The sequence below is a fragment of the Drosophila miranda genome, chromosome 4, assembly GCF_003369915.1.
Source record: "Drosophila miranda strain MSH22 chromosome 4, D.miranda_PacBio2.1, whole genome shotgun sequence".
Taxonomy (NCBI): domain Eukaryota; kingdom Metazoa; phylum Arthropoda; class Insecta; order Diptera; family Drosophilidae; genus Drosophila; species Drosophila miranda.
Genome location: NC_046677.1, coordinates 21,050,465 through 21,074,344, shown reverse-complemented (window position 1 = coordinate 21,074,344; position 23,880 = coordinate 21,050,465). Strand labels below are relative to the sequence as shown.

Here is a 23,880-nt window from a genome sequence, read left to right as displayed (position 1 = left end):
ATATCACAGATGTCTGGATCCAAAACATCGTTGCTCTAGCGCTTATAGTCTTTGAGCACTAGGCGCTGAAGGGGACGGACGGACGGACGGACGGACGGACAGACGGACAGACAGACATGGCTCAATCGACTCGGCTATTTATTTATTAAATTAAATTAACAAATTATCTGTTAATAATGGTACTTCGTTACTAAAGGCGGAAAAGGATAAGTTAAAAGTTAGCTAAATTTAAATGATTATAAATATTGCATGCAATTAGTTTAAGAGACAGTTCAGGGGATAGGGTTTGACAGAGGGAGTTATAATTATGGCATAAAACCCTAAAAGGTTCATGATCAGCAAAATTAGACCTACATATGGGTAGACGGATAGGCCTAAAAGTACGGGTAGGTCTGGATGGAACGGCCAAGTCAATCTGACCCAAGAGAGTTTGGGAGTCAACAGTCCCAAGAAGGAGCTTGTGCACGAACATTACGCCATTGCATATTCTGCGATGGTGCAACGACGGCAGGTCAATAAGATTTAGCCTAGACCGGTAGGGTGGCAAGATTCTACCCGAGTCCCAGTTAAAGTTCCGAAGGGCAAAAATTAAAAATTGCTTTTGCACGGATTCAATAACAGCCTGCTGCTCTTTATACTGCGGGCTCCACACACAAGAACAATACTCCAATATAGGACGTACTAACGAGATGTACAGTTGTTTCGTAACGTACGGGTCGTCAAACTCCTTGGACCAACGCTTGATGAACGCTAAAACACCCTTAGCTTTATTTACAGTTGCAGCTATATGGGTGTTGAAACACATCTTATGATCAAAAAGGACTCCGAGGTCATTTGAACTCGAAATTCGCTCAAGGACATGATTTCCTAGAACCTATGAGACAAAATGAGGAGCGCGACGGTAAAATGTCACAAGTTTGCATTTGGAAAGGTTCAGAAAAAGAAGATTAGTTGAACACCACAATAGTAGTTCACTTAGATCAAGTTGAAGGCGTGTGTGCAAATACCAATCAGAGTAAGAAAGACAGATTTTGACATCATCAGCATACATTAGTGTAGTAGAGTATGTTATAACTTGAGGAAGGTCGTTCACAAATAAAATAAACAGAAGCGGGCCCAGATGACTTCCCTGTGGCACACCTGAAGTAACATTAACAGTATTTGACAACACGTTAGAAAACAAAACACGTTGAGTACGGTTAGAGAGATAGGACAAAATCCAATCTAGAAGATTCGTTGGGAACCCTAATAAAGAGAGCTTTTGAATAAGCAGAGCATGGTTCACAGAATCGAATGCCTTGCTGAAGTCCGTAAAAACTACATCCGTCTGCAAACCAATTTGAAAACCACGGTGGATTAGGTTAGAAAACTCAAGAAGGTTAGTCGATGTTGAACGATGTCTGAAAAAACCGTGTTGCGACGGAGATATCAAGCTGCAACAAAGATGTTGCAGTTGCCGGGTGACCAGGAACTCAAGAAGCTTCGGGATGGCGGAAAGCTTTGCGATACCACGATAGTTTTCAATGTTTGATCTTGAACCTTTTTTGTGAAGCGGAATGATGTAGGACTCATTCCAAATTACTGGGAGACAAGACTGTTCCAAGGAGAGGTTGAAGAGAAAGGTCAAGGGTTTGCAAAGGGACTGGGCACAGTGTTTTAAGATGCAACTTGGTACCTTATCTGGACCCGCAGAAAACGATATGTCCATAGATGACAAACCTTCCAGAACAACCTTCTTGATGCTGATCAAGAATATATATACTTTATGGGGTCGGAAACGATTCCTTCTGGACGTTACACACATCCACATTTACCACAAATCTAATATACCCCAATACTCATTTTGAGTATCGGGTATAATAACTGCATTTGTTCAGAAGCCACCGACAGCGCGTAAAAGTGAGCAATTAGACAAACAGTTAGTGCGAATGATTTCCAAAGGCCATCATGCTCTCCGGATCGTGGAGGAGCCGGATTTTAAGAAGCTGATAGAGGACGTTTCAAATTGCCCTGGATATAAGTTGCCCACACGTAAAACGCTGTCTAATGTGCTACTTCCAAATATACACAGTGAGTTAATTGCCAATGTGAAAGAGAAGATAGCATCTGCATCTGGAGTTTGTCTCACAACTGATGGATGGACATCGCTCACCAATAAGAGTTACATAGCTGTAACCGCACACTTCATAGACAAGACGAATATGGAACTATCTTCGCATATGCTAGCTTGTGAAGCGTTCGGTGAGAGGCACACAAGCCTCAATCTTTGCTCTTTTCTTCAGAGTGTTGCAGCTGATTGGAAAATTTTAGATAAAATTACTGCAATTGCATCAGACAATGCTGCCAATATCGTATCAGCGATAAAATTGGGAAATTGGCGCCATATTCCATGCTTTGCCCACACTTTGAACATCATTGTACAGAAAGCACTGGGACCAATTGACAGTGTAAGGGTCAAAGCAAAGGCAATTGTAGAATTTTTCAATCGCAGCTCATCCGGATTCAAGAAGCTCAAAGAAATTAATAGCCAATTAAATCTTCCCGACCTTAAGCTGACACAAGATGTGCCTACACGTTGGAACTCAACATACAAAATGTTTCAGCGCTTGTCTATTTTAAAAGATGGAGTTATGGTGGTCATTTCCCTTCTACGCCCTGAACTAGTACTGACCCAGGCAGAATGGGAAATTATTGATGGTGTATTGCCAGTGCTGAAGCCATTTTCTGAAATAACAACTGAAATTTCAGCAGAGAAAAATGTCACCTTATCAAATGTTATTATAATGGCCACATTGCTGCATCAATCCATAGCCAAAGCTATTCCAAAACATGATTTTCTACGGGCAGTCGTAGAAAAACTCAAAGAGAAGTTGACCGTACGTTTTGGGGATTTGGAAAATAATATTTTGTATGCAGAGAGCACCATACTAGACCCAAGATTTAAAAAACGGTGTTTTAGGTCCGATGAATGCTATGAAAAAACAGTTGCAGCTCTACAATGTAAGATCGCTCAAACGGGATTGGTTGATAATGTTGCTGATGATCTGTCTTCACAAATCGAAACCGTCTAAACGTCGCCAACCAAAAGTGGAATTTGGGACGACTATGACAAGCAGTATAACCAAATAACAAAGCCAAGCTGTAACACGGCTGCTGCCATTAGAGAGGTAGATAAATACCTAGCAGAAGAGAACATCAATAGAAAGCAGGACCCTTTGATCTGGTGGACGCAGCGAAAAAATGTATATCCACGACTATACGAATATACGTTGAAACGTCTTTGTTTGGTGGCCACGTCGGTGCCATGTGAGCGCCTATTTTCTGCAGCAGAAGAAATAGTCCGCAAAAGACGAACGCTTTTGACGCCCAATAAGGTTGAAAGCCTTATGTTTTTACATAATAATATGTGAAATACTTAAAAATGGTGTGTATTTTATAGGTTTTAAAATTATAATGGACAACATAAGTAAAATTGATTATTGTTTTTCAGCCCCGACTTCTAAAACATAAAAAATGGAAAACGAGATACTTAATTGAAACTGTTGGTTGTGTCCTAACGATATCAAGTACTAAGTACGAATTAAAATAAATTTAAGAAGTTAAAACGTCAATGAATTGTAGTGCATTATTTACATATAAGCTTAAAACTAGATATGAGACTTTAAAATTGAACTAAGAACAAAAAGACCGATAAACAAAACAGGCCAAAGAACAAAAAAGAACGAACTAAAGGGACAATGAAAAAAAAGAACGATGAACAAAAAAGAACGAACGGAAAAGAACGATGAACAAAAAAGAACGATGAACGAAAAAGAACGAATAAGATGAACAAAAAGGAACGAACTAAAAGAACGACTTAGTTCACTGCATAAAAATGAACGAACGAACTTATTCAGTAAATTGAACGATGTTTACCCAACACTAGAACGAAAACTACCTCCAAACAACCCCTCATATATACCCCCAATCATAATTCTAACGACATCTCACTATTCCTTAAGAAAATCCTCCTATCGAAACAAACAGACCTCCTCACCAAGACTTCCCCCTGGTACCAACAAGTTATCAATCTATCCTCCACTCATCCTCGCTCCAAAAACCTAAACAACCTTAACAGAATACACCAAGTCATCCTAAACAGATTGAGTCTAGGGCACACAAGATTCACCAATGCCCACTACATGGATAAAACATCCTCTAACGTATTGGCGCAAAAGGTCCACGGATGTTTCGTGCTTTTTATGATTTTATTTTTACTTAATTCTTTTCAACCTCCTCGTCTTGTCCATACCGCCAAAAGTGCTCATTAAACCCCAGCTCCGATCACTCGTTCTCTCATAGTTCTAGTTCTGCGAACTATCGGATGAACTAGAACTATCGGATCGATACTTACGATATTTCGTACAACGTTAATAGTAAATACAATTGTAGAGTTATAATACTAAACAATCTAACAAACGCATGCCCACTGTGCCACAACCAAACCATAAACATAAGACACATACTATACACATGCCCCGCCCTCTCTCTTCAAAGATCCTCAATATTCCATAACACCGACCCCATGCAATACATTTCCAATCCTAACAACAATAACGCAAAAATAATCCTCATAACCATACATACATATATGCATGTCAAGCGCAGTGATGTGAGACAATTACTTTTGATTTGGCTTTCCAAAATTGCATTTGATTGGGCAAAGAAGGAGGGCAAGTCGGTCGTACATGTGTACGAGAGGATGGTTAAGAATTGAGTCACTTGTGTATTCAGAGGATAACTGGGATCTGATCTGAGATTACACTCAAGCTTTCCTTGACTTAGATCATTGGTACGATTAGTCACTGCTGATTGCTCTAAGCTACGCTCACCTAAATATTGATGGTAATTTATGGGAGCAACGGAATAGCAAAAAATAAAGTCAGCGAAACGAGAAAGCGAGTAGTCCGAGATACACATTGATCTCCATTGCTTAATTCACATCCATTCTTTATCTGACACAATGATAATAATGTAATTGTTATAATTTTGGAATACACTCTAAGTCTAAGATGCTCTTTACTGAATTTCAAACGTAAATGTTCGATTGACTGGGAACGGAACTGGATCTAACATTCAAAATTCTAGATAGAATTTTAATCCAAAACATATCACTTTTAAAAATAGTTTTTAATTTGTTTCCGTTTCCTACCGAATCCCCCAACCGTGCCTAGTATGTGCCACGCGACCTCGATCGATTCCTGGCCACACACGACACCTTGTGTATCTTGAAGGGTACGTTCCACGTGCGTTCGTTTAGTGTGGTCAGGATGCAATGGAGCAGCTGCTGCAGTTGCCGCATCCGCAGCACATACGGAGCGCTCTCAGAGTCCTTGAAGATGGGCTTGCCCTGGGCCTGGCAATGGAACATGAAGAAGGCCCCACCTGCCGCTGCTTCTGGGATGAAGCCAAAGGCCAGGGCCTTATTCTTGAGCTGCAGGATACCCGTCTTCTGCTGGTGGTTGAAGAAGATGCTGAGTGCAGCCCCAAGGCTCTTGTGCCTGTTGTATAGTATCCCAGTGATCACCTTCTCAGTGTTCACCCAGAAGTGGTGCCTGTCCATTGAGCAGGCGGTGAGCAAATTCTCCAGGACCAGCTCTGCAGCCCCCTCCGGCCTCTTGATCCTCGCAGCGCTGGCATTGTGGTACTTATGGCCATTGGCAACGATCCTGTCCAGCGTATGCGAGCTCCAAAAGTCCAACGACCGAAAGTTGCTGGCACAGCAGGCCATCACACAGCAGGCCAGAGTCCGTCCCGGAACCACTTGAGTTTCGGCAGACTTACCACGAAGTTGTGTCCCCGAAACAATTTGTTCGCCAGACGTACTAGGAAGATCTGAAACATCCTCCACGACCTGTGCACTGCCCCAAAGCGACCACAGCCGGTCGGAGATCTCCACCTGGTACTGGTCGGTCCGGTAGTTGTTACTACGCTTACGACCATCCGCGTTGCGGTTCAGAAGACGGCTCCATACCGGCAGTGGATCTTCATTTTTGTCGTGGACTTGGACTTGGTGTTGGGGGGACTTTGTTGAAGCACTTTCCATGACAGGACCCAGAATCTGGCAGTTGTTGAATGGGAATGGGAATTCGGTAGAACTTAACTGAACTCTGCTTCGGGGTAGGATCAGACAGGTAAGTGGAAGGTAATGGGATGTTTGAAGTATATTCATGTTGAGCTCCCGGATTTTGGTAGCCCTTAATGCCAAGTTATGCCCTTATATGCCACGATCTGTCTGAAATGAGCCTTATCTTTATTCATCTCTTTATAAACAATGAGGTTACCTCTTACATAAACGAAGGAACGTGGTGTCACGTTGTGAGATATATGTAAAGTACTGGAGCTATCATTGTCGGCAGTACAAGTTTATAATTATATTCAAAAACTTTAAAGTCCCATGGAAAATCCTTAAATTTCGTACCATCTAATTACGATTTATTTATTTACGTGACACACAGACACCGCGTGACGGACGAGTGTGTGTGCGCGTTTTCCATTTTCAATTACAAATACAATATTAAAGGCATTACAAAGATGTACATATTACAACAAAGTTAAGTGTTGGTGTTTGTGTGAGAGTGTGTGTGATGCGATTCGAGGTGTATACAATAGTTGGGATTGATTGATTGAGAGGGTGACCATGTGACATGTATTGTACATGATTCAGTCCTTGATGATGACGAATGTGACTTGATGTGCTGGAGATACAGATACATCTCTCTCCCTACTCTCTACGTCTGCGTGCATTTGTGAATCTGTGTGTGGTATGTGTGTTGCATGTGGCATAGTGACTAAAAACTCGATGAAGAAATTCCCTTAGTTCCGGGCAACCCAAACATGCGCAAATTCTGAAAATCTTCTAATGGCTGGAAATTTAGTTTGCACATCCGTAATTAAGTCCTCCTCCCAGAACATAGACGGTTCCCGGGGATCTCATTTGCATACCAGCTGCCTCAGGGCCGCCAGCAGGGGCAGCAGCAGGAGAGCCATCAGCGGCGTTATGCCCCCGGATCCGTTGCAGCCGTCCGTGGTGCAGGTGCGGCAGTAGACGGTCTTGATGTAGGACGAGGTCTGGTCCATCGCGCACTTGTCTGCCGGATCGTCCATATCCTCGTAAAAACATGAGCGTGAAATCACCCGCTTGCCGTACACTGCAAAAGGGAAGAGGAGAAGAGTTTAAATATTTTCATTAAACCATTTTAATTAATGCCTACTGCAGGGGGAGGGGTACGTACAGAGGAGAGCTGTGTGCGCATTAAATTTAATTTATGTGTACGTGCCTGGCGTGGGCTTGACTCTCTGCCATTCTGGTTGTTGCTCGAACCATGAAAAAATCTCAAAAATGACATTTGAAATGGCCACGAGGCAAAGTGCTAGTGCCAGTGCCAGTGCCAGTGCCAGTGCCCCATGTCAACTGGGGCTGGCTTCGATGTGGTCATTATGGCTGGATAAATGCCAGGGAATGATGAATAGCACGGGTATCTAGTCATAAACTGTCGTGGGGGTTCTTTAGTTTGTCAGATGCTTGGAAATTGGACCAAAAATGTCATAAGTGAGCAAAATCTTTGTCTTTCAGATTGCGTCTGTCACCTTCATTTATACTTCACCACATAGTCAGATGTGCATTCTGTACAACTTAAAGTAATAGTTGAAGTCTGGAAATTCCTCATTCGCCAAAGAAAGTAATTTGAGTGGGCCATTGCGATGCCTTATCTCGGCGGACCACAACCTGAGTAATAGGTTCAAGGCTCGCCATACATTTGCTTGGGGTTCCAACACAGAAAAACGCGGCTCCAACTGCAAAATGAGGCCTGTGTCTATGTCTATGTCTAGAGGTTCCACGCGGCTGCCTGCGAAACGCACACGATTTGCCAAAAACCGAACGTGAAACTCGGCGATACGAGACAATTTGCAATTAAACAGCAAACAGCAAATGAAAACCAGAAAGAGCAAATCACACACAAAAAACAAACAAAAAAAATCCACAACAAATTGCGTTTTTCATTGCGTGTGTAGCTCTGCGCAGTCGTATGTCGTATGTGTGTCTGTGGTGCAAATAGAACAAAACGACAAAATACTGAAAACATTTCAAACGAAATAAAGCAAAATCGAAGTTTAAAAGCCGCTTGAAATGGTCAACGTTGACCATTTTTGTGATTGGCTCAGACTCGGATGCGGACGGACCCGCGCGACACTGGGCCATGAAAGTCATGAAATGCACACGTACATGCACACGAGTATGGGTTAATAAAATTGTTGACAATTGTCGCCTTATCACGGCCGCGGCATCAAACAAGGCTCGCAGAATGCAGCGGCCATACGCATATAGGGACGCATTGCGCATACGCCGCGTGCTCCGCTTGCCGCAAACATCAGCAACAACAGCAAAAATCGACAAAAAATGCTTGAAATTGTTTGCCGCACACACAGTGTCATAAATTTAAATTTTAATTAATTTAATTATTTATGGCTTGTTGTGGATTTTTTATACAAAAAATAAGGAAAAAAGTAAAGACAAAAAAGAAAAGCCAGCCCGAAAGAGTAGTGCTGCTTGCCACGAAGTTTGTATACCCTCACGGAAAGACAAACATCATAAGGATCTACGGAACAGATCTGCAGTTGAAAATGGTGTAAAAGATTCAGAATACACTTACAAAAGTTCACATTTGAAATCATTTTCTAACAAACTCATCAACGAAACATATATATCAGACTTTGCCAGATGTCGCTCCCTTTTGGCTCTGAAAATTCCCCTGAGAAAAGTGCACGAAATAAGCTGTTAGTGGCCAAAAATGGTTGCCAGCTAGCCATCAACTTTTTTTGTGTTGATGGCAATGCAACAAGTTGCAAAATTTTTGGCCGAGTGACGTACAACCAACAGACAACTGGTACAACCGCAACAGCCGGCAGCTAATTGCTTGGCTTCAGATTTTGGCCTTTTGGAAACTGGCGGGTAAAATTATGGAATACATTTTTTTAATTTGACATTTGGCCAAAAGCCTTGCCACTCGTCTCGGCGATGGCTTCAGAGGCAATTAATTTAACGGCATATAAATTGATCGCATATACTCGTTACTGCAACAACATGTTGCATCGCCTTGTTGCATTTTTCTCAGACATTCTGCTGCCGCGTTCCCCCGCGCGTTGGCGTTGTCCGGCCCGGGTTCCGTCTTCTTATGGCCCGTAATTGAGCGCTTCACGCTGTGCAACAACTTAATTAATTTATATGTATTTTTGCCCGACCACCCCCCTTTAGCCCCGAGCCCCGAGTCCGTTCCGATCGTATATTATGTATTTTTCGCATTACAAGCGCTGCTCATGTTTCAGTTTTGGGGAATGAGACTGAGACTCAGAGACTCAGTCTCAGAGACAGCTTCCAATGCAGTCGAGAGTCTGCAATTGCAATTGCAATTTTAATTGCCAAACTGCCAACTGAAATATCTTGCAAATATACGCCGAGCCAATTTGTAGACGCTTGATTGCAAAAATTTAATGGTGTTCATTAATTGGCCATAAGAAATTGCTTAAATGTTGTCCGAGAAATCCCTGCCACTGCACTTGTTGTTGATGTTGATGTCATGCTTATGGATCAATGATCAATGATGGCTAAACGCTTTTTAGACATTTGAAATGGCGAAATAAGTGGCTTATAAATGGTAGATATGGAGATCTTTCAGTGGGTGGAATATCATTAAAGGGAACTACGATAGTCGCATAGAGATATGGTACATTTTAATTAATTAATTCTTCGATTTTAATCTCTTATAAAATATGTAATTTATCGACATTTCAATATCCATACAAGTAGAACCCAATTTGACTCTAATTAATGATCTTTTCTAAGCGCGACTTTAATGTATATTTATTGTGATAAATCACAGCATACCCATTGAAACTTCTGTACAAATATAGAGCAGAACAAACAAATTTGTCAAAATATCCATAAATGTATAATCGAAAATCTACAACATCCACTCACCATCTCCACAAAATTTATTTTAATTGATTCGTCATAAGCCTAAAAGGCACCAAAAACTGCCTTAGATTTATGAGTAATTTTACGCTTAGCGACTTTTATTTAGATTTATTTATATTTATTTATTTTTGCAACAAAATTGTATTTTTTTTCTCTCCATAGTTATTTGTTTATCTATTGTTTATTTGAATGCCATAAAGACTGCAAATTGTTATTACATCATTAAATGTTAACATTTTTTCGCATTTCATTGTTCGGCTTGTTGACCCACATAACGTATTCCTACTGGCCAGGCCCGACGCGTCTGCTTTTGACATGTTTATGTGCCACCGGCTGTCGTGACACAGGTGAATGCTGATTCGGGACAGCCCTAGCCCCGAAAGCTAATTCAGATCAAAATGCAACGATACGGATCGTTTGGCAAATTGGACAAACAGTGCGGATTTCCATTTCAATTTTTGTTTCATTTTCAGCTTTTTAGCTTTGTAGTACCCTGGCAGAGGGTATTATGATTTTGAGCAGATGTCACGAATAGAAGAAAGAGTTTCAGACTCCAAAGGGGATCTTGTTGTTTGCCTAAGATTTAAAGATAACTGGCTGAGGAACTGTCTTGGGTTTGTTTCTTGGGTTTCATGGGTATACAAATCGTCGTCCCCCGAATGTGTCTGTCAGTAGTCCTATCTTGATTTGGTTTTGTCGTCTGTGTCTGTGCTTTCTTGTCGTATGCAAATGCACAATTTGCTCTGGCCACAGGGCAACAATAAAACACGCCTAGCAACAATATAGACCCAGGCTCGAATCGAGCTTAAGACCGCGGCAAATATCACTCATACGCCGCGTGTGTCTCTCCCCATAAATTTGCCGTAAATTAGCGGCACATGCAACTCTGTGGGCCAAAGTGTCGCCACTTGTTGGCTGTCGCTCTGCACCGCAGTGCACCGCACCGATATGTGCCTTGCCCCTGCCACTTGCCACGCCCCCGATCAACGCCCAGCCAGCGTGGCAGCTGCGGCCTGCAATTGTCCGCTGGTTGTTGCACTTGTTTGGACTTTGTCGGGGCAATAAATTTCAATCTCGTTTGAGTCTCTTGTGGCAGTCGCAGTCCCAGAGCTGGGTGTGAGCCGCATGTGAGCCGGTGTGAGTGGTCGGGGATGGGGGTGCCTCTCCCTCTCGATCTCTCAATCTCCCAATCTCCAAAGCTGTCCAAAGACCGCACACGCGGTCACAACAATGCAACGGGTTGAATAATTGGTTATGCCTGAGGAATCGGGAAGGAGGAATACTGGTCTTTGATCTCACCTTCCTGCACCAGTTTCTTGCACACGGGACGCGCATTCACCGACTTGACGCCCACCGAGTAGGTGCAGTTCACGTAGCTCCAGTAGCGCTGCTGCTCCGAGATGCTGTCCGGCTGGAAGGGATCGTTGCAGAACTCCCCGTTCGAGACGTCCGTCGAGCAACGCCAGCAGCGGAGGACCCCAGAAGCTGGAAGAGAAGGAATTTTTACAATTAATTACAGAAGATAAAGTTGGTTTGGATGCGCAGATAATTTAAATATATTTCTCAGCCTGAACCAATAATGGTATTTTAGGATTCATCTTCGGCTACAATTTGTAGGTATTTCTATTAAAACTGGTTAGAAATATTCAATATTCAACTTCTCCATTAGATTTAAGTTCGGAGATATGCTTTGAAGATTGAAAGCTATACACATAAATACCCGCACAGATCGCAATCAGAATTTTCACATAAGATATATAATAAATCAATAAGAAAGCACAAGAAATAGGTTAGAGAACCATAGAACTGCCTACAGACTGATATCAATAATTACATCTGAAGACTGTCGTGTTTCCCAGTAAACGTGCCCACTGTAGATAATCATTGCAGCGGTCGTTCTTTCGTCTTTCTATCCTGCCTTCTTCGTTTCGTTTCTACAGCTATGGCATCTAGTAGTTCTCTCGCAACAGCCCCGAACTGCTGTGACGCTCTGCATCTTTCGCCCACTCTTGCTCTCTTCTTCTCTAGGCCGGTCAGCCCTTGCATTTTAGTTTTGCGCCGATCGTTCATACAACCAACATATATATTATATATTTTCGCTTCAGCTTACCAAAAAAGTACATACATAAATGTTATATGAAACCTCCTTTACCTTTTGATTTTAATTAGCAACAGCTCGTGAAAAAGCTTTTGCTTAACAAAGACCTTTAATAAAAGGTTCTATAACTGAAAGGGCTTTTGTGCCTCTTTCTTATTCGTATTTCATACCATTAGGAGTATCGCGTCTTATTAAACCCCATTCCAACCCATTAGAAAACACTTGTTAGCTCTTCGTAACTGCATCTCTGCGCAATGAAATCATCGTAAAGTGAGTAAGTAATTTTCGCTTTCCCATTCGCCATTCTAGCGATAAAGATGATCCCGAAACGATCAGCTAATGAATCGAATCGATCCATAATGCAACTTTGAAAGCGCTTCCTGCTGTGTGCTGTGTGCCGCTGGCGGAGAGCTCTTTGAAATATCGCCAAGACGAAATTAATTAGACACCGGGAGCCTTTCGGCGGAGTTATTTATGCGACAGTCGATGGGAAAACTGCCTTATAAAAGTGTCAAAAACCTGGGCTTTGGCTAGTTTATGCGTGCGATTAGGCTACGCGAAGAGTGTGTAAATAATAATTTGATTAATCCGTTCGATCGATTCTGGCGGTCTTGGAGAACGGATGACGACGATGATCATGATGATGATGATGGCTATGATGGCGACAATAAAACTCGTTTCGGTGGCCAATTTAAACGTCAAACGTTAACGTTCGGGTTAAATGCACTTAACCAACACTTTGAGGCGCGTTTAAGCGAAAGCCTAGATAAGCGGTCCGAGGAGGGTCCGTGGAGCGGGGGAGAAGTGTGCCAACGCACTCGCACTCGCACAACGCATTTGGCCGAAACGTGTTTTCGGCCAGCGACCGCATTTGGCCATAAACATTACAATTTGCGTTCGAGACTCGCTCGGATCGAGAACTGAGAAATCTGAGAAAAATGAGAAAATGAAACACTGAAAAACTGAGAAATGGAGAAACTGCTAAACTGAAACGAAGTCTCTTTGGATGGAAATTATAATCATTTACAATATATTGAAATTAATTGACAGTTGAATTGTCAGATCGTTTGCAGAATTGTTTATTTGCGCGTCCGTCCGCTGCACGGGCCAGTGGCAGTTTACTAATGGTAATGACTGTAATTCTATTGAAACTGAAAATTGATATTGTGCGGCCTGTGGCAGTGCCCCTGCCAGAGCTACGCGTACGAGTATATGCTTGCCACCACCACTGACTGCTGTGGCGGTTGCATTATGCCAAATGTTGTGGCAGTTGCAACTGCGTCCCAAAAATGGTCAGAGACATTCGGGGCCCGAATACGAGTTAGCAAGTGCGTAAGTATTTGTTGGACGAGATGTTTTCGCCGATACTTTTGGCAAATGGAATTCGCCTCTAATCATCGATGGAAAAGTGAGCGGAGCGGCGAGAAGTGGACTGGAGCGGAGCGGGGGGCTTTGGGGACAGATCGAACATTTCCATCCAACCACGCGAAATCGTTAGCTGGCGTATAACTTGCGAAAACTGAGCAGGGTGAATGATATGTGTATTACCCAATATTATATAAGCTGCATGTGCGTATGGAAAGGTTTGAGAATCGTACAGATACTCGCACCAATAGGTACATACATTCATTTTATGTTAGTCTATGCCTCAATCGAATATAAAAATATTTTATTATCCCTTATTATATTATCCTATCTAGTATCCCATATCCTAATATTTCTGTCATTTTTTTCTGCCCTTTTTGCTTTTCAATATAATATTATGTTCCTGGATTATCTATTTTTTCTCCCAATGATATGTATATATTTTAAAAGCTTGGCTCTGTTTAGTGCTTATTGATGCCCTCTTTACTTAGCTTTCTGGTAGTATTTCTGTTCTTCTTCTACGCTAAGAAACAATAGGAATATGAAAATACATACCCTACACTGTCCTACCTTCATTAATCATTCCTTGCGGTTAGACAGTAATTACTATACTCAAGTTTTATGTGCCTGCTCTTATTGCATTTAATTATTTATTTACTACTGTCCACAAATCCCACTCATAGCCACATATACTCGTTACTGTCCTTAAAATAGGGCTGCCCGAAATATGCCTACAACATCCTATGACCCTTCCATTCCTTGACAGTAGTATACCGCTCCAATCCGTTTAATTACAGCCACTTTCTGGGCAATTTCTTTCCCCTTTCATGGGTTCATTAGCTCTGCGTAAGCCACAGAAAACCTGCGCCTAAGCCGTCGCTGGAGTTTATTGCCCTCGCCCTATAGCTGCTACCATATCTGCATATGGAATTGCCGCATATGCCACAGACGTACGCGTACGTACACAAGTGCATGCCACAATGGGGCAAGCGAACAGTTTCGTTTCCCACACATATGTCGGGGTTCGCATGCAATTTTTCCATTAGGCAGCACAACTTGAGGCAAGTGACAACAGAGTCGCGACTTGCAACATTTGGGATCTGCCCCGGTACATCTATAATACATAAATCCACAAACCCTACGACTCTGCGCCCCAGAAGAAGCATGTTGATTATCAGGGATACCACTCCCACTCCCACTCCCCCCATTCAAAAAAGAAACTCTTCCAAAGTGCCCGCCGCTCCATATCATTCCCCATTAAACTTGCCAACTTACGAGTACGAGTGTATGGCGGGGATAGGGGGGTGTGCGTGGTGTGGGATGGTATGGGAGCTGGAACTTTGTGGCCCTAAAATGCAACAGAGATTACGGGGGAGCAGAGCAGCAGCAGGTTTGATAGAAAGTTGCGCTTCGCCTGTGACTGTGACTGACATGCAACCGAAGTTCATTCAACTGGCAAAATGCCAAGTGCCAAATGCAAAACCCGTCGAACGTTTATCAAAATTGGCCTGAATGCCTCAATAATTAGGAGAGCTCTGAATGAGAGGAGTGCTGCGACTGTGAAGAGAATGTCTATGCAAATTAATTGATATGTCAGAGGTCTACCGAATAGATTTCCTAAGAAATAATAGAGCTACGATTTTTGGGCTTGCTTCTGAATCCCCCCTAACATTACTCTGAGTAATCTCTAGGGCACTCCTTTTATAAATCTCTTTTGGAACTACCTGAACCTACCCAAGTGTACCCCCAGGTAGCACTATTTCTCTTTCAAATTCCCCCCTTGGAGCCACCTACGTTCTTAAGTAAACGAAAGTACACCCTTAAATTCCAACCACTCCTATCTGAAATAACAATTTGAAATTCCTCAGGCTCCCTTACGTTAGGTAATCAAGATGCTACGAGTATTTCCATGAAATTCCTGAACCCCTTTACGTAATCAAATGCCCTACGAAAGCCCTACTTGGAACTTGGAGGCAGCCAATCCCATATGGAAATCGTACATATATCTTACAATTACAAATCAAAGTAGAATTTTCCATTGCAACAAAATAAGTTTATTTGAAATTATAAAATGCACACGAAAGGCAGGCATTTTGTCATGCTCTCTAAATAGTTTTGTGGGTGGGTGTGCCTTCAGAGGGATTTCAGTTTTCAGTTCAGTTCAGTTTTCTTTCATATTATCGTCTATATAGTAAATATGGCAAGTGAATTGCACTGAATCAGCAACAGCGACTGAATGGATTTAATTAGGCAACGACAACAGCAGCGAATTATTAATTGAGAAGATTTATCTGAGTGATCTCAAGGTTAAGGATGAAGATGCCTCATCGGGTCTGGGGCTCTGACACACAGATGTGTTGTACGGAATTGTATAAATAATTGCATGTTTTCTGGAATATGTTAATTATGTACTTTTGTTAAGTTTTTACAATTTCCATTCATTTAACTCATGTATCATGCTCGCAGATAATCGTCTAATGGTTGAGTTGAGTCACTTTTTATGGTGGTTGCATGAGTTCTACATTCTGTAATATCTTTCCATCTACAGAGGATCTTTTTATCTTATTTCTTGCACGAGTACAAATATCAGGTGCTATAAAATGATTATATCTAAAAACATTCTCTACCTCTTTATGGCTGTCGCATGAGTGTCCAAGTTGCGTTCCACATAATACCCATCCTTCCCCTTCCTTGCCCTCAATAAAATCATCCACCACTCGGATCTATTGTGTCACTTTATATGGTGGAGTGCGAGTAGCATGAGAGGCCGGACACTTCGGCTTATGCCACTCAAAGTTGGCAGCTGCTTCGCCTACTCGCGGCACGCCCGTGTAGCATAAACACAAATAAACTCTTAGTTGATGACATGCCCCCCGATATGTGGCACGCATATCCACAAATCCACATCGAGGGAACTTCACAAAGTTTTCTAGGCCTTCAATTGGTTAGTTTTGTTCAGTTTAGTGACCCATTTGAGAACCGGGAAAGAAAGATCAGCCAAGAAATATATTTCTCTGGGAAAGTTGCACCGCACCTCTTTGCCATTCCATTCACATTTTCTTCTCTGTTTTTCCTGGCTATTTATAATATTTTTGTTATTCCGTTCAGTTTTTAAGGTTGTGGAAATATTTGTGCTCAACGTCGAACGTTTGAGGTAAAAATAAACAGAAAATGAGCAGCGTGCAAGTGCGAGTGCACTGCGAGTAATACTAATAAATCACAAGTGAATCTATGGCAGATATCTCCCACTCTCTCAACCATTTCAGGTATTGCCAGGGTACTTATTGAGACTGTCAAGACAATTGCCATGATAATGCAAAAATAAGTAAATGGAGTTCAGACATGCCATTCACATACATCTTATCAATGAGGTCAGACCGAGAAAAACAATTGATTGTGTATATATTTTCAACGATTTTCTTTGTAATTAAGCTGAACCAAACGGCTTCAATCACAGAAAACTTGACCTTTTGAGGAGGCACTTGAATACGTATAGATTTTAAAACGGCTTTCTCAGACTTTAAGCGAAGAAAAGTTCCCCTTAGCTCCCTAAGACTTTAAGCATGAAAAAGTTCCCTTTAAGCCATTTCTTTTGGTTTTTACTGGCTCCCCTTTTGCGGAACCCCTTTCGGTGATGGTTCAGCGAACTCGAGCTTAGCTTTTTGTTGCACATTTAAATGGAAACTCACGCCCACGCACTTAACGCTCTACATAACACCTCCCTCAGACTCCACTTAATTAGCTGCCCTTTCATGCAAGTCCAGGAAATCTGGGAGGACTCTGAACCGAAAGGAGTACAACTGAGACCCACCTGCATTGAGGCAGAGCAGCATGCAGAAAACAGCCAGCATCAGGCAGCCTGTTGAACGGTAGGACGGCATGTTCCTGGGAGGGAGTTTTCTTTTATGTTTTCTTGTTTTTCACAGCGAAAATTTTCAACTGAATATTCCAGTAATACACTTCACACACAGCTCACTCTAGCCAGGGTGCACAGCACTTCTTCAGCTCGGTTTGGGTTGAAATTTCCCGAATAATATTCACTACGGCGATGGGGAATGCGACTGCCCGAAAGAACACGCATGCGACGCGTTGACAAACTGAATGCGAACTGAAACAGAAACCAAAACTGAACCGAAGCGAACGCGAACTGAGGACTGAATACTGAACATTGAATAGTGTACAGTGTACAGTGGGCACTGAGTATTGAATGCCGACAGACGCGACAGTTGAACCAATAACAAAACCGAACCCAACCCCAACGCACACGAGTCGCCGCGAGAGATCGTCGAATCGGCTGTGTTGTCGCTGGTTGAAAGAGAGCAGTTGAAAGCGTTTCATTCAACCGGAGAATGAATGCCGACAGGTTGGGCGGTAAGGGATAGAGTACGCGACGGGGAGGGGATTACAGTGGAGCTGCCTAGCGTGGGGCTGGGTCGGGTTTACGAGTTTACTGTTCGACGATATGGCTGCACATTTTTAATGGTGGCCGCCAACACTTGCAGTTTCAATGGCGGCACAGTGGTGCTAGAGTGGTAATTAAGAGATATTTTACAGGTCTACAGGTACAATATTAATGGCTGTTATTCCGTTTATTTTCCAAAATAATATGCAAGATCTTCAAATGGTCAAACGTTTTTCGCTACAAATTGGCACTCCACATACAATATTTTCCATTATTCGATTTTTTCAAAAATGTGTATGTCGGGAAGTGGGTCGGTCAAAACCGATTTCAGTCCATTTAAAAGGTCAAACTAATGCAAACTGGAGAAACTTATTTAAAGGAATACGTGAATAAATGTATTCTCGCTATTAGCTTACTTTATAGTCTATTCATACGTAAAACTTACCAGCATACAGCATAAATCTGTTATTGTCCCACTGTGCGGTTAGCCAGTGCGTTTTGCCACACCATTTGCCGCTTAATGGCTGTGGCTGTGGCTGTGGCTGCCATCGTCGTCGTGGTCGTCGTTCCTCCGCAGACAGTCGTCACCAGCAATTGAATGCCGAGTTCGATTTGGCCATCATCGTCACCCGTCGTCTAATCAAGTGCAAGTCTCTGATAAGGAAATGCTATGTTGGCACTTGGGCAACGCACTTCGCTTAGTGGCACCTCGTACGAAGGGAGAGAAGAGGGGAATGGAGGGGCCACGAAATGTGTTGCAAATATTTTATGCGTTTTCAACTGCATTCAGAGAGGGAGTGTGGAGTGGCAGAGTGATTGAGTGTGCATGAGCGGTGGACTTGTGTTTTGTCGTCTAGTGCGATTGTTTTTGAGCGAGTGTCCTCGATTTGAATAAAGTTATTTTTTGGTCTTGGATTAGTCTTCCGAGTCTTAAAAATTTTACGACCAAATTACGAAAGGAACAGAGTTGGCGAGAGTTGGTTAAACATAAAATAGTTCGAGCAAAGATAGTGTTTTCCCAAGAAGGGCATAAAAAGATACCTCATAAAATATTTCTTCGGATTTAGAGAGCACACCCTCTTTAAAGAAGAAGAGAAGCTTTTATATAATCTACAGCCAAACCTGACATGGTGACCGGTGACCATGCAGTGGTCCGAAGAGGATGGCTCAATAGGAAGGAGGTGCCCCTCGACTGGATCATCAAAATAAATCCGCAAATCTCCACTCGTGCTGTGGCCATTCCACATAGACCCTTCTCCACAGCCCAAACTAAAATGAAAAAGGAAAGGCGAAGGTGGCCGAAGCCGAAGGACACTCCCAATTTGATCAGGTATTGCCACATGCAGATGAACCCCTCTACCCAAAGGTGGCCGTATGCTCCAAGGAACCAGTGGCGAAACCGCCCAAAAAACAAGAAACAACCATCGAATAGCTGGAGTCGAAAGATCAAGATAGAAGACTTAAGGACATTTTTGCCCCTGCTGCATTGTGATTTTAACTTTGCAGGGAGAAACCTCTTCATATTCTTTTATCGCCATCCTTCCCTAATTACAGATATAGATTAATCCTAAGATTTTCTGCTGTAGTGTACTGATAGTGACAATATTCTGATATGAATCTATATAACTTTTCACAACGTAAATAAAAATATTATAATTATGGAACAATGTTCGTCTAATCCCAATTATAGGGCTAATCCAGGGCTAGCCAGTTCAATGCCCAGCCAACTAATTAGAAAATTAAGCAGAAATATCTGACTTGGACTCCTATTCAAGGAATAAGTATAGCCCCATAAACACCCTCTTCATATATATACCACAATTCCAATAACACACCAAACAAGTCATCGTACTCCCCCTCGGAACAAAATTGAACGGAAAAGGTTCATTGTACAAGAAATGTGTCAATTGTGTCAAGTAAATCCAATAAACTACGCCTACTACTTCGATTCGAACTCAAACAACGCAAACTCATGTCTGACAAGGACAGAAAGAAACTCCACTCCATAGACAAAATAGACAAACACGAAAGGTGGAGACAACCCCAGCGCCATGATAGATGGGGCTCAACAGATATGCAAACGCAATAAAATTGGACTTGCACCGGGGCCATGAGGGTGCGTTGAAGGATGATTAGTCAGATTCATTCGATTTATTGATGAATTTCCTTTAATGACTGCAAACAAATTAGAAAATAATTGAAGCCTGTGCCAGGACAACCTTTCTGGAAATCGATTAGGATGAGGGATAGGTATAGTCGTGCGCACCAAGACTTTATGTTGGTCATTATGCTGGGAGCTCATTTAGTGACTGTAATTAAAAGAAAAAGGAAGTAATTAGTACAAAGAGAAGCTATTGTTTATGGTTTCGCTCTATGGACAGCTTAAAAGTTTCACTGTCCATCACGATGATGTTTGCCCTTCGTGTTCAATCAGATCTTGTCACGTTTTAGCGTTTCCGTCAGCAAATCTTGTTTGCCTAAACAATTGCCATGTCATCTGCGACTCACTCGATCGCAATGATTATCGCAAATTGCTGCTGAAAACAGTTTCGCTTGCCTCGCTAAATAATAAACTATAATTACAGGCTGGTCGTTTTGACAACATCTAAAATGCGACTATTCACTCACTACTAGCGCTCCTTATCTAAAGCCATTTGCTTACAGCAAATCTGGCAACAGCGGAAACGGAATTTGGTAATTACATGCCTCTGCAGAAATTAAGCCAATTAAGAAATATTGAAGCTACATACATCTGTATATGTATACGATGATCTCAGCGGACTAACAAAATAAAGAAATAAAGTTAGGGAAAAAGAGGAAATCTTTTAGTCTGTGATAAAATATTTTAGTCTGCGCAGAAACCAGCCGATGTATGAACCCCGGTCGGTAGCCCATAGCAACTAAATGGTCAACAAACATTGCACCCTGACAACCATTTTCACTTGCTTACCAAAACAAAAATATATTTCTGTTTTCAGTCACAAAAGATGTTCCCAAAATGAAGTTAAGAACACGGTTCTGCAAGAAGGGCTCCATAAAGGCTGGAGAAAACACGGAGAACAGCACTCCACAGGCAACCAATTATCCCCTCAGTTGTGTAGACTGGAGTAGCAACGAGGAAATCTATTTTGTGAGGTAAAAAAACTATAATTATCTACTACGTGTCTACAATCTTATGGATTTCTTTACAATCCCATAGCGATGACCATCAGATATTCAAGTGGAGCGACGTGAGCCGGGATTCGGTGGAGGTGGCCAAACTGCCAGATGACTTTGTGCCAACGGATCTTCATTGGCTGCTGCTGGGTGGACGCAGCAGCGGCGGTGGCAAGGGCAGCGATACCCTGCTCATCTGCAGTAACGATGGGCGATTCATTATCCTAAACAAGAGCGCACGTGTAGAGCGGAGCATCTCTGCACATGGTGCAGCCATCAGTTCAGGTCGCTGGAGTCCTGATGGGGCTGGATTGCTTACGGCAGGCGAGGATGGGGTGATCAAGATCTGGTCGCGATCTGGCATGCTGCGCTCCACAGTCGTACAGAACGAGGAGGCGATCCGTTGTGCTCGGTGGGCCCCGAATTCCACATCGATTGTCTTTTGCCAGGGCGGACATATATCCATCAAACCACTGGCCGCCAACAGCAAGTCGATCAGGGTATGTCAGAAAAAGGATCTCAGATTAGGTGGACCCATCTCAATACTTTCTTCTTTTAGTGGCGTGCTCATGATGGATTGGTGTTGTCCTTGAGCTGGTCCGCGCAGTCCAACATTATAGCCTCTGGAGGCGAGGACTTTCGCTTTAAGATCTGGGATGCACAGGGCGCAAATCTCTTTACCAGCGCCGCGGAGGAGTACGCCATCACAAGTGTGGCTTTCAATCCGGAGAAGGAGTTCCTGCTGGTGGGGACTTTTAATATGCTGAAACTGTGCCACAGCACAGGGGTGAGTCCCATAAGAAAGCACTTCTTAGTAGACATCTAATCTCTCACTCTCTCCACTTATTCAGTGGTCGTACAACAGTGCTCGCTTTACAGCACCCAGTGTGGGGTCCTTCTTTACCCTTGCCTGGTCCTCGGATGGTACTCAGGTGGCCTGTGGCACCTCCACGGGTCAGCTAATTGTAGCCTTTGCGGTGGAGCAGCAGCTCATCTCCAGGAATCTCAAGGCAACCAGCACCAGTCGAAAGTCCATTGCCCTCAGAGACATTTCCAATGGCAGTCAGGATGTATTGGACTTTCCTCAGAGAGTTGTCAACTTTGGCCTTGGCTATGGACACTTGGTGGTGGCCACCACCCATCAGATCCTTATCTACAACGAGAAGCACATCAATACACCGATCATCATCGATGGCAGGAACGATACAAGGGTCATCGAACTGGGAAAAAAGTGTGTCACTCAGCATCTTCTTATAATTCCTTTTTGGAAACTAATTCCCGGAATTTTGTTTCAGGTACTTCATGGTAATGGATGCCTCCTCGATCTGGGTCTATACCTATACAGGTCGACTGCACTTGAACCCCCGCTATCCCGGCTCTCAGGCCCAGCTCCCTCTGCTCACCTGGCGCTCTCTCTCCCTTGGCCTCGATGTCCTCGCGATTCGCGACAACTCCGACACGAGTCTGCTGCATCTGTTTGACCTGATGCCTGGCGCCTCCAGGCAGTACGATCCGCACTCTCTGAAAGCCAAGCAGCAGTTGGCGGATATCGCCGCCTGTCGCGCTGGCAGCCAGGACGATCAATTCGTGGCCTTCATTGATGGCAATCGAGAGCTGTACATCAGCGAGACGCGGAATCTAAGTGGAGAGCGTCTGGATGAGATCTACAAGATCGGAACCCAGCTAACGGCCATCAAGTGGGCCAGCGAAACGAATATCCTGGTGGGAGTGCATGACTCCTGCTACAGCATTTGGTATTGCCCAGGAGAAGGGGCCTCTGATCCGACTATTATAGCCCTGACGACCATTACCCTGGATACGACGTAAGTTGCAGGACGATCTCTAACCTCTCAACCCTAGCTAAGCCTTACCTGTCATTTCAGGGAATTCGGTAAGCACATTACCATCGACAGCTTCGAGGATGCCGTTGTCACATTTCGCTGCGCCGGCGCCCTGCTCCCCGTCAACGTGAGCATCTACTGCGAAGTGCTCCATCGCACCCTCATCGAGGGTCAGTGGCAGCAGGCCCTGAAGATCTGTCGGATGGGGCAGCATTCTAGTCTGTGGGCCACTCTGGCCGCAGTGGCCACGAGGAAGCACCAGTTGCAGCTCAGCGAGGAGGCCTACTCGGCTGCTCTGCAGATCGACAAGGTCAGCTATCTGCAGCACCTAAAGACTTTGACCCCGTCCAGTGCCGAGCAGATGGCCGAGAACTCCTTGATGCTGGGAAGGATGTTGGAGGCGGAGACAATCCTGCTCCACAATCGAAAGTACCAGCAGGCTGTGGGTCTGGCCCTGCGCATGCACAACTGGAGACGAGCCCTTGAGATCGCACAGAAGCACCAGGCAGATGAGCTGGGCGTGGATATGCTGCAGAAAGTGCTGGAGGAGCGGCGGAAGTACCTTAAGGCTCTGCAGAGGGATGAGTGGGATCCTGTATACCTACCCCATGTTTTGGTGGATAAGGAGGGCAATTCTAGTGAATAAAGTAGTTTATATTAGAGTTTATAGATCGTTTTCTAGTAAAAGGGCGACAGCATGGGCTCTCCAACCAATCCGCGGAGCACATTGTGGGCAGCCATGGTTTTCGCTGGCATAGCCTATATGAATGATAAGAACTTTGGGTTCATATGGCCCATACTTGGATGACTACAAGATCATAACCTTTATAAACCACACCCCTTTTCCACCCACCACCATTGCCGAGTGACAGCAGTATGTCTTTGGGGGACAGGGGTTCGGGATTCGTAACATCCAAGCCAGCGGGAAAGGTTTTGTTGGATTTCAGAGGCTCATAGAGATCATCCTGATTGACGGAGTGTCTGAATGTCAATATGGCAGACG

General features: G+C 43.4%; 3 protein-coding genes across 3 annotated transcripts; 1 reads left to right on the top strand and 2 right to left on the bottom strand.

Moving 5' to 3' along the window:
* Window positions 1-4,982: 4,982 nt before the first annotated feature.
* LOC108164104 lies at window positions 4,983-6,242 on the bottom strand. Its single transcript, XM_017299695.2, has one exon. The coding sequence runs from the start codon at window positions 6,209-6,211 to the stop codon at window positions 5,210-5,212; it is 1,002 nt and encodes a 333-aa protein (XP_017155184.1). The 5' UTR covers window positions 6,212-6,242; the 3' UTR covers window positions 4,983-5,209.
* On the top strand, window positions 6,088-23,538 carry LOC108161478 (intraflagellar transport protein 80 homolog). The gene is made up of 7 exons (XM_017295747.2): window positions 6,088-6,173; window positions 20,859-21,015; window positions 21,080-21,536; window positions 21,596-21,823; window positions 21,888-22,267; window positions 22,332-22,859; window positions 22,920-23,538. Exons 2-7 carry the CDS (start codon window positions 20,879-20,881, stop codon window positions 23,521-23,523), a joined length of 2,334 nt encoding a protein of 777 aa, XP_017151236.1. The 5' UTR covers window positions 6,088-6,173; window positions 20,859-20,878; the 3' UTR covers window positions 23,524-23,538.
* LOC108164105 lies at window positions 6,448-17,636 on the bottom strand. The gene is made up of 3 exons (XM_017299696.2): window positions 17,290-17,636; window positions 11,315-11,500; window positions 6,448-7,190 (listed from the first exon to the last, which is right to left on the bottom strand). The coding sequence occupies exons 1-3, from the start codon at window positions 17,357-17,359 to the stop codon at window positions 6,973-6,975; spliced, it is 474 nt and encodes a 157-aa protein (XP_017155185.1). The 5' UTR covers window positions 17,360-17,636; the 3' UTR covers window positions 6,448-6,972.
* Window positions 23,539-23,880: the final 342 nt, after the last annotated feature.